Here is a 13,732-nt window from a genome sequence, read left to right on the forward strand (position 1 = left end):
TCCACCTGTGTTTTTGGAACAAACTCCTGAAAGGCAAGTTAGTTTTAGTGTTAAGTAATTTGTGTAACGAATGAGGTGCCTCATGTCGCCATGCATTACGTTCTTTCATGTGTTCCTTGTGCTACAATAAAGGTCCATGAACTTTGTTATCACACACGGTGGTGGAAGACATTAAAAGCACTGCCGGAAGAACAGAATCCTTCCTGTTTGTCTCGTATAACTTGACAACGTAAATTCCAATCCGTGTATGTGGCATAAGCAAATGTTGTCATGGCTGTAAACAAGGCATATTATTAGAAAGGAAACACAAAATGTTGGAAACAAAGTGAATTTTTCAGATCATTAGCCTCCCAGCAGACTGGCCTGAAACCCTGTTTCACTCTGCAGATGCTGTCTGGCTGCCCGAGTATTTCCGACATAATAATAATCCATTAGTGTCACAAGCAGGCACACATTAACACTGCAATGAAGTTACTGTGAAAAGCCCCTAGTCGCCACACTCCGGCGCCTGTTCGGGTACACAGAGGGAGAATTCAGAATGTCCAATTCACCTAACAGCGCGTCTTTCGGGACTTGTGGGAGGAAACCGGAGCACCCGGAGGAAACCCATGCAGACACGGGGAGAACGTGCAGACTCCGCACAGACAGTGACCCAAGCCGGGAATCGAACCTGGGGCCCTGGAGCTGTGAAGCAACAGTGCTAACCACTGTGCAACCGTGCCCCCCATAATTCTTCTATTTCAGATTTCCAGCAGCTCTTTTGCCTTTACATAGAATTATGTGGTTACCTTCTACCTATTTGGATCTTGAGATTATAAAGCAGAGCTATGAAGGTTGGAATTTTTTTTTTTTATAAGCTGAAAATACACATCATCTGCATTTGACACAATACACAAGACGAGATGATGTTGTGAGTGAGATCCTTCATCAATACTTTGTGCTCTTCCCTGGATTGAGGGTGCGAGATGGCAGACAACCAGACTGAGAAAGCCCAACATCTCCCAGAATAAGAAGTGGGTGAAGGCAGCAAGGACAAGCTTCATAGGCCTGAGCTCGTCATTCACCTGAGGAAGGAGCAGTGCTCCGAAAGCTAGAGATTCGAAACAAACTTGTTGGACTTTAACCTGGTGTTGTAAGACTTCTTACTGTGCTAAATCAAGGGTTTAGGTGACGTGACCTATTTCAAATTATTGCCTCAAAAGCAGTCATCTGTTTTGAATTGCCAGTTTTGTGTTCCAAAATAAAACATGGAGCATTGAATTTTGCCGAACTTATAATTGTGCTTTGACCCCCATGAACTGGAGCGTGTTCTGTGCTTATTTCGCTAACAGGTATGGAGGAGGAGGCCAACGCCCACTTGCCCAGTATGAGCATCACAACAGAGATGATATGTTGTCAAGTGGCGATTCTTCATCAGGAGGGTTAAACAGCCAGGACAGTACAATAGAACGAAATAAGAATGGTAATGAATGCTAGCCGCTGCTGCAGACCTTCGACTCTGCCTCGTCCGCCGTCTGTCTCTGGTGTTTGGCTGGGTGTTTATTTCTTTAATTTTCTCTCTCCCCTCCCTCCTCCCTGAATGGTGCTGACTCATGGAGGGTACAGTCCATGGGTACTAGCAGCCCTCTGCACTCCTTCACGTGCCAGGAGAAATTTGTGCCAACACTCTGACAGATTAGCAATTGTTATCATGAGACATTTTCAACTCTTTTACCTCAAGTGAACACTATTGAATATAGATCAATCAGTTCCTCGTTCGAAAATCAAAGTTCAGGTTTTTTAAATTGGCATGGTCTTCCATCGAATTTACAGCATTGGCTTTCATAGAATTTACAGTGCAGAAGGAGGCCATTTGGCCTATCAGGTCTGCACCGGCCCTTGGAAAGAGCAACTTGCTTAAGCCCACGCCTCCACCCTATCTCCCGTAACCCCACCTAACGTTTTGGACACTAAGGGGCAATTTAGCACGGTCGATCCACCCAACCTGCACATCTTTGGACTGTGGGAGGAAACCGGAGCACCCGGAGGAAACCCACGCAGACACGGGGAGAACGTGCAGACTCCGCACAGACAGTGACCCAAGCCGGAATTGAATCCGGGTCCCTGGCGCTGTGAGGCAGCAGTGCTAACCACCGTGCTACCCCCAATGAGTTGCAATCTTTCAAAGGATTGTCAGGTTGCGGGGGATGTTGGTGGGGTGGGCTGAATGGCAACTTAGGTGCCATTTTGAAATGCAGTAACGCGATCAGCTAGCCCAGTCTGTCAACAGACTTGCTGTGAAGATCACATTCTGCAGCAATCTTTTCATTCCGCGTTTTTGAATTGGCACACAGCGTTTTAATCGTTTAATTTCTACCTCCACACCCTGCCTCTCTCTTTTTTTTACATGAAGCAAGCATTGTAAACTAGTTAGATGTGAGGAAGGATTTGTTTTGTTTAGGATTCCAGCTCTTCGCCAGGTTTAATTCAACAATATCATCTGACCAAGGCAGCTGTGTTTATACTGGAAATTGTTGCTGAATATTAGAGCTTGCCCAAGACCACTTGTGACTCATGTTATTGGCTGCGGGTGAATTGGATCTTATCCGTTTGTGTGTAAAGATGGGTTGCCCCCTTTTTAGAAAAAACCCACAGGGATTCAGATTTTTTGTGAATTAATCTTTCTGGAACTGTGTGTGGCCCATGTGTTGTGTCTGGGAACGCTGGTGAAATGTTCTCCGAGCACTCCAGCTGCAGTAGTCGTATTGAGCAATCGTCTTAACCCCTTAATTGCCAGTCATGATCCTACTTGTTGGTTACTATATTCCAGCTGGGATTTTATTGCTTCCGATTGAAACCCCTCTTCCATCCCTTAACAGCACTAATTCGCCAAGGCACAGAGAGAGCGGGCACAGCCCAGCTTAATTCACCAAGGCACAGAGAGCGGGCACAGCCCAGCTTAATTCGCCAAGGCACAGAGTGGGCACAGCCCAGCTTAATTCACCAAGGCACAGTGAGAGAGGCACAGTACAGCCTGAGGTAGAAAGCACATAGTACTCCAAGGATTAGAGAGGAGTCTCTGCCCCTCTCTCTCTCGCTCTCTCTCGCTCTCTCTCGCTCTCTCTCTCTCTCTCTCTCTCTCTCTCTCCCTTTCTCTCTCTCTCTCTCTCTCTCTCTCTCTCTCTCTCTCTCTCTCTCTCTGTGCCCCTCTCTCTCTGCGCCTCTCTTTTTCCCTCCCTCCCTTTTCTTCGCTCCCTCTCGCTCTTTCGCTCCCTCTCGCTCTCCTTTTTCACTCACTCTCTTTTTTCTCTCTCTCTCTCTCTCTCTCTCTCTTTCCCTCACACTTTGTGCCCCCCATTCCCCTTTTGTGTGTGTGTGTGTGTTGTCGGTCTCTCTCTGTCCCTGTGCGTCATTTTTCTCTGTCGCCTGTGTGTGAGGCTGTCAACAACCCACAGGGGGTTTAATACATTCACCACTTCTGTGTCCTGTCCTAAACCACTTTGTGCAGCTGACTCATCTTCAGTTTGGAAGAGCTAGAGTAGCTATTGCAACCTTCTGGCAATGATCAGTCTCTTTTGAAAAGTGATACTATAAGTTTTTTTAAATTGTTGCTTCATTTTCAGAGCTTTTGTGGCATGTACCAACTGGGACCAAAGTTTATTCCGTCTCTGGAAACAGCATCAATAAGCGTCTCCCTCGACAAGAGCCAGCAGGCAAGGATTCCCCCAACAGGCATTCCAAAGTAAGCCTCTCTATTTCTGTCTTATAACTGCTTGTATCCTGTTAAACTGCTCCCTATCAGGCATGTTCTGCAATACCTGTCAGTTGTCAGTTGAATTCAGAGATAACAAGCTCTCTTTGGTGATCCAAGTAACAGAGGCGATGGCTATTCCACAAGATCAAGGTGACTCAACTGGTAGCACTGTCACCTCAGTCAGAAGGTCGTGGGTTCAGGTCCCACTCCAGAGGCTCGGGCACAAGATCTGGACTGGCACTCTGCAGTTCTGGGGGTGCATTACAAGATGGCCGTTGTTGGAGGTGCCGTATTTCAGACGAGATGTTAAATCAGTTTCCTGCCTGCCCGCTTAAAATATCCCACAGTCAATATTTTGGCGAAGAGGTAATAATAATAATAATCATTTATTGTCACAAGTTGGCTTCAATGAAGTTACTTGAAAAGCCCCTAGTCACCACACTCCGGCGCCTGTTCGGGGAGGCTGGTACGGGAGTTGAACCCGCGCTGCTGGCCTTGTTCTGCATTACAAGCCAGCCCACTGTGCTAAGCCAGCCCCTAAACCAGAGGTGGTGAGTTATCATAGATTATCATAGAATTTACAGTGCAGACGGAGGCCATTCGGCCCATCCAGTCTGCACCGGCTCTTGGAAAGAGCACCCTACCCAAGGTCAACACCTCCACCCTATCCCCATAACCTAGTAACCCCACCCAATACGAAGGGCAATTTTGGACACTAAGGGCAATTTATCATGGGCAATCCACCTAACCCGCACATCTTTGGACTGCGCACACTGGGAGAACGGCAGACTCCGCACAGTCAGTGAGCCAAGCCAGGAATCGAACCTAGGACCCTGGAGCTGTGAAGCAATTGTGCTATCCACAATTCTATCGTGCTGCCCGTTATCCATGATATCCTGACCGAAAATGAGCCCTTAAGTGACATCACAAGAAGATATTATCAGGCCATTATCCTGTGTAGAAATTAGCAGCTACAGTTCATAAATAACCACAGCGACTACGCTTCAAGAGACTTAATTGGTTGTGCAACTCTCTGGGACATCCTGGTGTTGTGGAAGGCCCGATGAGCTTCAGAGCTGCACATCTATCTTTTTTATTTTGTTTTATTCACCCCTGCTTTTCTCCTGAAAAAGCATTGATTCTCTAGGGCCTTGCTGTTCAAGATCAGCTCTCTATCCCTGGCAAGTGTAGAATGTGGAGGGCAAAAGCATTGCTTTTGTCAATGATCAGCAGCAGTCAGCATTTGAAATCCTGTAATAGTCCTAGATATAGGTGTTGACTGTAATAACCTTTCATTACAGGTTGAGCTGAGATCCTATCAATTCCACCCCAGTACCCTCTTGGCCTATCGACTTTGTTCCACACTGTGCAGTACATTCAAGTGAAGCAGAAACTGCAATCAGACGGAGCATAAATCTCTGGCCTAATTTTAGATTTTGCACTTCCATACTTTTCCCAGAACTGCAGGTGAAGGATTTGAGAGGAATGTTGTGGGAGTTCTTGTGGGCTCCTGCAGTCAACGGTGATATTCTACTTCCAAACTCGGCAACTCGATTCAGTTTAATGTGTGGGGGACTACAGCTGGCTTCTGGCAGATCTGCCCCGTATCCAGAAGCTGAAATAGCTGGGCTGACTGCGTTGAGCCTTCTCGGAGGGCACTGCACAGTCGGCAGTTGTGATTCTAATTTTGTGTCTGTTTGCTAACAGGGTGATGCCCATTACTCGAGCCAGTCGAGCAGCAACACTCTGTCCAGCAATGCCTCCAGCAGCCACAGTGATGAAAGATGGTTTGACAACATGGAGCACATGGAGGTTGACCTCGAGGCCTCGGTGAAAGGAGCTTCCAGTGACAGCGGCATTGACACCACCCTCCATGCCTCGAGTCCATTTGCTGTGGGCGCCGCAGCAGCTAAATGTGCGAGACCGGCGCCTCGCCGAGAGAAAGCCCCGAAACTAATGCAGACCTCGGCCACCTACTGTGGACTGCAGGACTACAACAGCCGGGTGTTGGACCGCACGCCCCCTTGCCTGGAGAGGAGGAGAGACTCATCACCAACGCTTGGCACCAATGGTCAAAGCAAAGGCTACAGAATGAAAATCTGTGGGTCTTCTAACAGCACCAACGTCAGCTTCAGCAATGAGAACGTACATCCCAGGTAAACGGAGTCTTCCATCTAACCCAGTCACTCCAAGAAATAAAGGTGCAAAGCGCTGGGAAGTAAGTGAAAGCACTTGCCTGGAGACTCAGCTGAGGTGTCAAGGATCAGTTCTCAGTCTGTATTGCGTTTATTAAATTTTGAGTACCCAATTATTTTTTTTCCCAATTAAGGGGCAATTTAGCCTGGCCAATCCACCTGCCCTGCACATCTTTTTGGGTTGTGGGGACTAAACCCACGGGAAGAATGTGCTGCAACCTAATTCCGATTGCTTTGTCATCACCCGTCTTGTCCTCAAGCAGAGGCAAGATCAAGCTTGGTTGTGATGCTTTCCTCAGCCAAATAGCCTCTTTGCACTCTGTGCTGCGTGATGTTGCTTGAGGAATTTTTTAAACAGATGTTTGACTCCTGGGTAGGAGATCTCGGGTGTTCGTGGTGGTGAATCTGTGGGACTTTTTGCCGCAGAAGGCTGTGGAGGCCAAATCACTGAGTGTCTTTAAGACAGAGATAGATAGGTTCTTGATTAATAAGGGGATCCGGGTTTATGGGGCAAAGACAGGAGAATGGGGATGAGAAAAATATCAGCCATGATTGAATGGCGGAGCAGACTCGATGGGAGAGTTGCCTAATTCTGCTCCTATGTCTTGTGGCCTGTGGAAGGCATGCGCATGGACTCTGTTCAATCCTAATTTGTGCTATTTCGAATCCACAAGCATGCCCGCTGTGGGTGGCACAGTGGTTAGCACTGCTGCCTACAGCACTGAGGACCCGGGTTCGATCCCGGCCCCGGTTCACTGTCCGTGTGGAGTTTGCACATCCTCCCCGTGTCTGCGTGGGTCTCACCCCCACAACCCAAAGATGTGCAGGGTCGGTGGATTGGCCACGCTAAATTGCCCCTTAATTGGAAAAAACTTTTTGGGTACACTAAATTTTTTTGAAAGTCAGCTGAGTGCAAAGACAGGATTACAGCCCTGTAAACTCTAAATTTGCAGTTGTTCAAAGTTTTGTGCTGTTTTATTTGAAGACGCAGTGATGCTACACTGCAGAGGTAACTGCGCACTCTGGTAAGCCCTGTGACCTGCAACATGTTTTCCTTGAACACGTTTGTCTTTTGGCAACCAGGCGGTCAGATGGCTGCGTGTCCTTAAAAGTTTGCAGGTGTTGGCAGGAGTGTTTAATACCTTGTGATGCGGGAGAAAGTAAGTTCTTTAATTGCAAAGAGATCCATCGCCCAGTGCATGTTCTGTGGAGAAAGCTCTGGAGTATCACAGCAACTTAATCAAGAGTTTGGGGTAATTTCAGTTAATAATTAAACTTTTTTAACCGCAGCTACAGTCTGTTTATAATGTCCATTGCTTCAGATGTAACTAAACTTTATCCTACTTTTTGACCAGTTTTGTGCCAACTGTGACCTCACAAAAGGAATGTTAGCAGCATTTCCCTTGTCCTTTGTGACCACAAACTATTAGTCTGGACCAAAGATATATAGTCTTTTTTATATATAAAATATATACACATCTATGCTTCGAACCATGGCATGATTTTATTCCTTGAGTTCTTTATCATTTTATAAACAGCAGTGAGGTAATGGTCAAATAATCTATTTTGGTGATGTTGGTTAAAAGATAAATATTGAGGGCAGCACGGCGGCACAGTGGTTAGCACTGCTGCCTCACGGTGCCGAGGTCCCAGGTTCGATCCCAGCTCTGGGTCACTGTCCGTGTGGAGTTTGCACATTCTCCCCGTGTTTGCGTGGGTTTCGCCCCCACAACCCAAAAGATGTGCCATGTATGTGGATTTACCACACTAAATTGCCCCTTAATTGGAAAAAAAATAATTGGGTATAAAAAAAAAAGATAAATATTGGTCAAGCCATTCCCTTCCTCCTCATGGTGTCGTATAGCACATGTAGTTCCTGGTTTGTTTAAATCCTATTCTGTAGGAAAGTTGGACGGTTCGTTGAATGTTAATCTTTAGTATATTAACGAGCATGCATGGGGACTGAGAAATGCAACTGCAGTGAGTTAATTTGACTGTAACCTTGGAAGAGCAGACGTGTACAAACTGTACAAACTATGCTTGGAAATGTGGGTACAAAATAATTAGACTGCACAACGTGTCAAAGCACTCCTGCACAGTGTTATTCCAAATCCAGTACCGAGAAACTGCGGTCCTCTCTCAAGTCAACATGTCCAGTATTGAGATGCTAATCACTCCAAACCATTCCCAGAATCATAGAATTTACATTGCAGAAGGAGGCCATTCGGCCCATCGTTTCTGTACAGGCCCTTGGAAAAAGCATCCTATCTCCGTAGCCCAGTATCCCCACCCAACCTTTTTGGACACTAAGGGCAATTTAGCATGGCCAATCCACCTAACCTGCACATCTTTGGACTGTGGGAGGAAACCCACGCAGACACGGGGCGAACGTGCAGACTCCGCGCAGACAGTGGCCCAAGCCGGGAATCGAACCTGGGACCCCGGAGCTGTGAAGCAACTGTGCTAACCACTGTGCTACCGTGCTGCCCCGTTCTGATGAGTGACACCGACTCACGAAACAAAGGCTCTACTTGAAACTTGGTCATGGCAGAAGAATGATGCAAACACCTTTCGGGGGATGCCCTCGAAGCATTCCTAAAAGAGGTCAAACATCCCTGCCGACTCCTGCGAGACACTGGCTCATGACCGATCAAAGTGAAAGGTTCATTTGGGAAGACATCGGGCGACTGCATCATCGGGAACATGCGGAGGCAAAGTCGGGGAGAGGGTACAAACCTCCCGACGTCTGATCTACCCGAGCCTTGAGCACCGTCTGCCCCGCATGTGGCAGAGTCTGCAGATCAGACACGGGCTCTGAGGTGGCTGAAGTTAGAAACCAGTCTTCCTGGATCCTGAGGGACAGCCTAAGAAGAAGGGCCATGTCACTTTGCCAGTCGCTGAATTTCAGCAGTCTCTATGACCTTAAAACCCCAAATTGCCGGACCCTAATTGACTACACTGGGCGCAGTTATTGAAGGATTCCTGCTTGGACTGTTCCAGCGATGAAGTACTTTGAATGTTTTCAGGTTGTTTACGAAGCCTGAAATGAGGGAGTTAGCGAGGAGCCCCATTGTTTAGATATTTAAGATCCGGGTTTTAACATTATGAACTATTGATGTGAGACCTTTATTTTGAAATGTTTTTTCTCCCAGCCCCGAACGTTGCCCCATATTTGTGTAAATGGGGGTTTAACCCTGCAGCTCTGATCGCCTGTACATTGCCCTTTTATCCTTTGTCTAACCATCAACTGCGTTGATTGGTCCTGTCCCCTCGACACTGACATTTCTCTCCCCCACTCTTCAATCTATTCAGGCAGCACGGCGCAGTGGTTAGCACTGTTCCGTCACTGTGCTGAGGACCTGGGTGCATCCCGGCCCCGGGTCATTGTTCGTGTGGAGTTTGCACGTTCTCCCCGTGTCTGCGTGGGCCTCGCCCCCCCCCCCCCCCCCCCCCCCCCCCCCCCCCCCCACACAACCCAAAGATGTGCAGGGCAGGTGGATTGGCCTCGCTAAATTGCCCCTTAATTGGAATTTTAAAAAACAGCCTTTTCAGCCATGCTTTTGGTCATCTTCTGCATCCATCCTGTTCTGGTGATGCTCCGGGGGGATAATTTCCACGTCAAAGGCACGATAAACAGGCAAGCTGTTTCTCTTGGGTGTTGTACAAATGGAGAGTGCATTTGAGCTATATTTACACATCATCGCATGAACCATGTCACAAAAGATCTATTGGAAAATACCTCCCTTGTTTTCTCACACTTCAGCATTTTTAGTGCTTTTGACAGCAGCTTTGAGTTCCAAAAGCCTCCACTTTCAAAACAAAAGGAAGGTTGCCTGAACTATCTTCACTGGAGATTCTGGGTGGGCGATAGTCACGCGACTCGACAATTGATGTTAAAACCTCCAGAAGTCTGAGCGACATTTTCTGCCTCTGTCACCCACACATCCATTCTTCAGTTGTAAGATGTGCAATGCCCTGCCTTTAATGGTGACTTAATAACCACCTGCGTGGACTCGACTATTGAGTCCCGGGGCAGTGACTTTTTTCCCTTTATAGACAACATTCGAAACCTCAAAGGGAATGTTGTGTTCACTCTGAGAATTGTGTAGGAGACATGAAAGATTTGATTGAAAACCTAAATCAAGTGTTTGGAGCTTTTTTAAAAAAAACAAAATCAGTTTGATGTAAAACTTTATTTTTTCTTAAAATTAGAGGACCCAATTTTTTTTTTTTCCAATTAAGGGTCAATTTAGCGCGGCCAATCCGCCTACCCTGCACATCTTTGGGTTGTGGGGGCAAAACCCACACAGACACGGGGAGAATGTGCAAACTCCACACACAGTGACCCGGGGCCGGGATTCGAACTTGGTGTTTTGTTATGCTCTTGACTTAGCATAAGCTGCTTCCTTGATGTGCGCTCTGACAAAGGAAGGTTCAGACTTGGAGATAGCTTTAACACATTTATTAAACTATTAACAATTCTCCTACTTGGATTCGACTACCGTTAATCCTGCTATAGCTACTCAGACTGACGAACCAGTCTGCTACAATCCACGTGGTGGGTGTGATGTTCAATCAACCCTGTGTCTGTACTCACTGAGACTCTCCACTGGAAAGAGACTGAGCATGTGTGATGTGTCCTTTTATATGGGTTGGTGTAATGCCCTCCTGTGGTAGTGTCACCTGTGTGTATTGTGACTGCCCATTGGTCGTGTCCTATCTTACTGACCTATTGGTTGACTGTCTGTGTCATGTCTCTGGTGCTCCCTCTAGTGCCTAGCTAGGTGTAGTGTATGTACATTAACCCTTTGTGGACTTAGTGATGTATATCACCACACCTGGGTCCTCCGTGTTGATGTCCCAGTGCTAACCACTGCGCCACATGCCACCCTTGTTTGAAGTAAAACTTAAAGAAAAGAGGAGGGTGTAGTTAATCTTTAAAACCTGGTAAATTCACATCAAAAGCCACATTTTGTAGCTCCCAGCAACCCCTGGATATATGAGCACGCACCTTCATCTGCTCGGGAACGGCACTATTTTGATATTTCACCAGAGGCATGGTAACTAATTCTATTTGATATCAATCTGAGCACCGAAAAGGCTGTTGTGAGAAACCTTTAGAAGTGTGGCCAATTCGAACAGCAAAGGCATTCCATCCAAGCACCGCATCAATCGTTTGGGAATGTTCCTCTGCTGTGAAGTTCACTTTAATGGTACAGGGAGAATGAAACCCTCCATCAAACCTTTCAACTTTAGCCCCAGTTCCTTTTCCTCCCCATATTTCAGGAACTACAACGGTTGTTCAAAGAGTTAGAGCTGGATGTGTGAGGACCTGGAAGTGGGTCGGTGTGGCTTTGTTCGCTCCTGTTGCAAGTGGGGCTTCACTCTTTGAATTCTGATGAAGGCCCCTCCAGCCCAGTTGATTTTATTCCAATTTGCGCTTTTCCCATTGCCGCCCACGGCTGTCTTTTGGCAACTTGTTCCATTTCTTCATCACCCGGACGTCGTAGCTAACGTGCAGCCCCCACTCCGTTCCCCGGCCTTTCCAGCAGCAATCTGATTGGCTGGCAGCTCTCTGGAGGTGGGAGCGTTCTCCTGGGGAAGGGGTGGAGGACCCAAATTCCGACAATTAACGCTTCACCTGGAGCTTTGAGGAACTGCAGGATTACCGATAACGACAGGGATTTGCCCCTTGCCAGCTTCTTTTGTTGGGGGGGGGGTGCAGGATACCCCACCGACTTGGAAAAATCCTGCCCTAGCAATTGAACATAACATAGAACATACAGTGCAGAAGGCCATTCGGCCCATCGAGTCAGCACCAACCCATTTAAGCCCTCACTTCCACCCTATCCCCGTAACCCAATAACCCCTCCTAACCTTTTTTGGTCACTAAGGGCAATCTATCATGGCCGACCCACCTAACCTGCACGTCTTTGGACTGTGGGAGGAAACCGGAGCACCCGGAGGAAACCCACGCACACACAGGGAGGACGTGCAGACTCCGCACAGACAGTGACCCAAGCCGGGAATCGAACCTGGGACCCTGGCGCTGTGAAGCCACAGTGCTAGCCACGTGTGCTACCGTGCTGCCCAAATTGGTTTTGTTGCTGTCCATTGCATTGCCTCTGGCGACTTTGTGTCTGTGTGTCATTCATCACGAGATAAATGTTATTGTTTACCCAATGATCGTGGAATTGTTCAGTGGCCCAACAATAATAATAATCTTTATTAGTGTCACAAGTAGGCTTACATTTACACTGCAATGAAGTTACTGTGAAAAGCCCCTCGTCGCCACATTCCGGCGCCTGTTTGGGTACACAGAGGGAGAATTCAGAATGTCCAATTCACCCAACAAGCACGTCTTTCGGGACCTGTGGGAGGAAACCGGAAACAAGACTTTGGGGATTCTGTGTTGTCCACCGTGATAGTCAGGTGGTGGCAGTGCTTTTAATGGAATCACTTTGTGTGTGACTTGCACCCCGGTGGGCGGAATTCTCACTTCAGCCATGAGGTTGTAGTTTCAAGTGACACTCCAGTACCGTGGGACTGCCGCCTTTTATCGGAAGAAACTTTATACCGAGGCCCTGTCCCCACACACTCAGCTGGACGGGACATAAGATCTCTCCGCATCTTTTCAGAGATGAGCGGCGGGGGGGGGGGGGTCTCCCTGATGTGTGCTAGCTAACATTTAATCCATAAACCAATATCACTAAGAGCAGATTATCTGACCATAATGAGGGCTGCTGTTGGTGTGGGCTTGCTGCGGTCAAATTGACTGCAGTGTTTCCCCCACTGCAATAAGCGACTGCTTAAATATACTTGAGGCTGTGAAGCACCTTGGGGGGGGGGGGGTGGTGTCCTGAGGTGTCAAAAGTGCTATAGAAATGCAATTTCTTTTGTTTCCCTCCTTTTGTTTCTCCTCTCCGCTTCCATCCCACTCTGATCAGTTTTTTTGTTTAAAGTAGCGTTTTGATCTTTTTAATGTGGGGAAAGTGACCTGTTAAAACTCCACTAAAATAGCCCGTTGCCCATCCTGGGTGAAGAGAACCAGCTTTGTTCACATAGGGAGGAAATGAGCTTTTGTAAGTTCTTTATTCTACAACTTATGAAATGGCAGATGGCCCAATCCCAGAGGCTGACTGGTGCGTTTGAGAGACATCCTCGCTGTGAAATGTGGCTTGGCTGTCATCGTTGCCTATCCTCAAGGCAGCCAGCAACACAATTTATTAGAGTGAATCCCGACAAATATGACTGATTTGCATTAGCCAGTGGGGTTAATGGGTGAATTTCCTGATAAATAGCAGACATGAGACTTTGAACAAAGACCGGTGTTGTTAGCCGAGAGCAACATGCGTAACTTAATGCGCTTCAATATTGAACCAATACATTTCTTGTGAAACGCTATTAAATCATCTCCAAGTGAAAAGATTCCCTCTGTTGCCATCAGTATTATACCCACAGCTAGATGCCTCACACACACACCCACTGTTAGTTTAATTTATATATTTTCTGTGTGATTCCAAAATCACCGCTCAGTAAGTAATTGAGTCAACATTTAGAATTACTGGGGCTCCACTATTTAGCAAATGTGATGTCCTGGGCTTACTCTGCAGTGACCAATGCCCATGCAGATTCTCCGTATAATCTCAGTGTAGATCACACTTTCCCATTGTTGGTTGTTACAGCCCTCTGGTGCTTCTAATCACAAACTTTATACAGCTGGTAAGTAAGTATCTTAACAATCTTGGCTCTGCATTTGTGCAAAATCCAGATCTACCACCACTGCGCGTTCATGAGCTCCTCA

The 13,732-nt window shown here is 47.2% G+C and overlaps 1 protein-coding gene across 9 annotated transcripts in view; it reads left to right on the plus strand.

The window, feature by feature from the left end:
- sipa1l3 (signal-induced proliferation-associated 1 like 3) overlaps positions 1-13,732 on the plus strand; it is a 278,960-nt gene that overhangs the window by 231,869 nt on the left and 33,359 nt on the right. For all 9 annotated transcript variants that reach the window (XM_072490005.1, XM_072490004.1, XM_072490012.1 and 6 more), the window contains 3 exons: positions 1,332-1,462; positions 3,603-3,721; positions 5,441-5,889. In XM_072490005.1, the coding sequence (XP_072346106.1) occupies positions 1,332-1,462; positions 3,603-3,721; positions 5,441-5,889 (699 nt within the window). The remainder of the gene's footprint in view (positions 1-1,331; positions 1,463-3,602; positions 3,722-5,440; positions 5,890-13,732) is intronic.

This window comes from Scyliorhinus torazame, chromosome 25, assembly GCF_047496885.1.
Source record: "Scyliorhinus torazame isolate Kashiwa2021f chromosome 25, sScyTor2.1, whole genome shotgun sequence".
Taxonomy (NCBI): domain Eukaryota; kingdom Metazoa; phylum Chordata; class Chondrichthyes; order Carcharhiniformes; family Scyliorhinidae; genus Scyliorhinus; species Scyliorhinus torazame.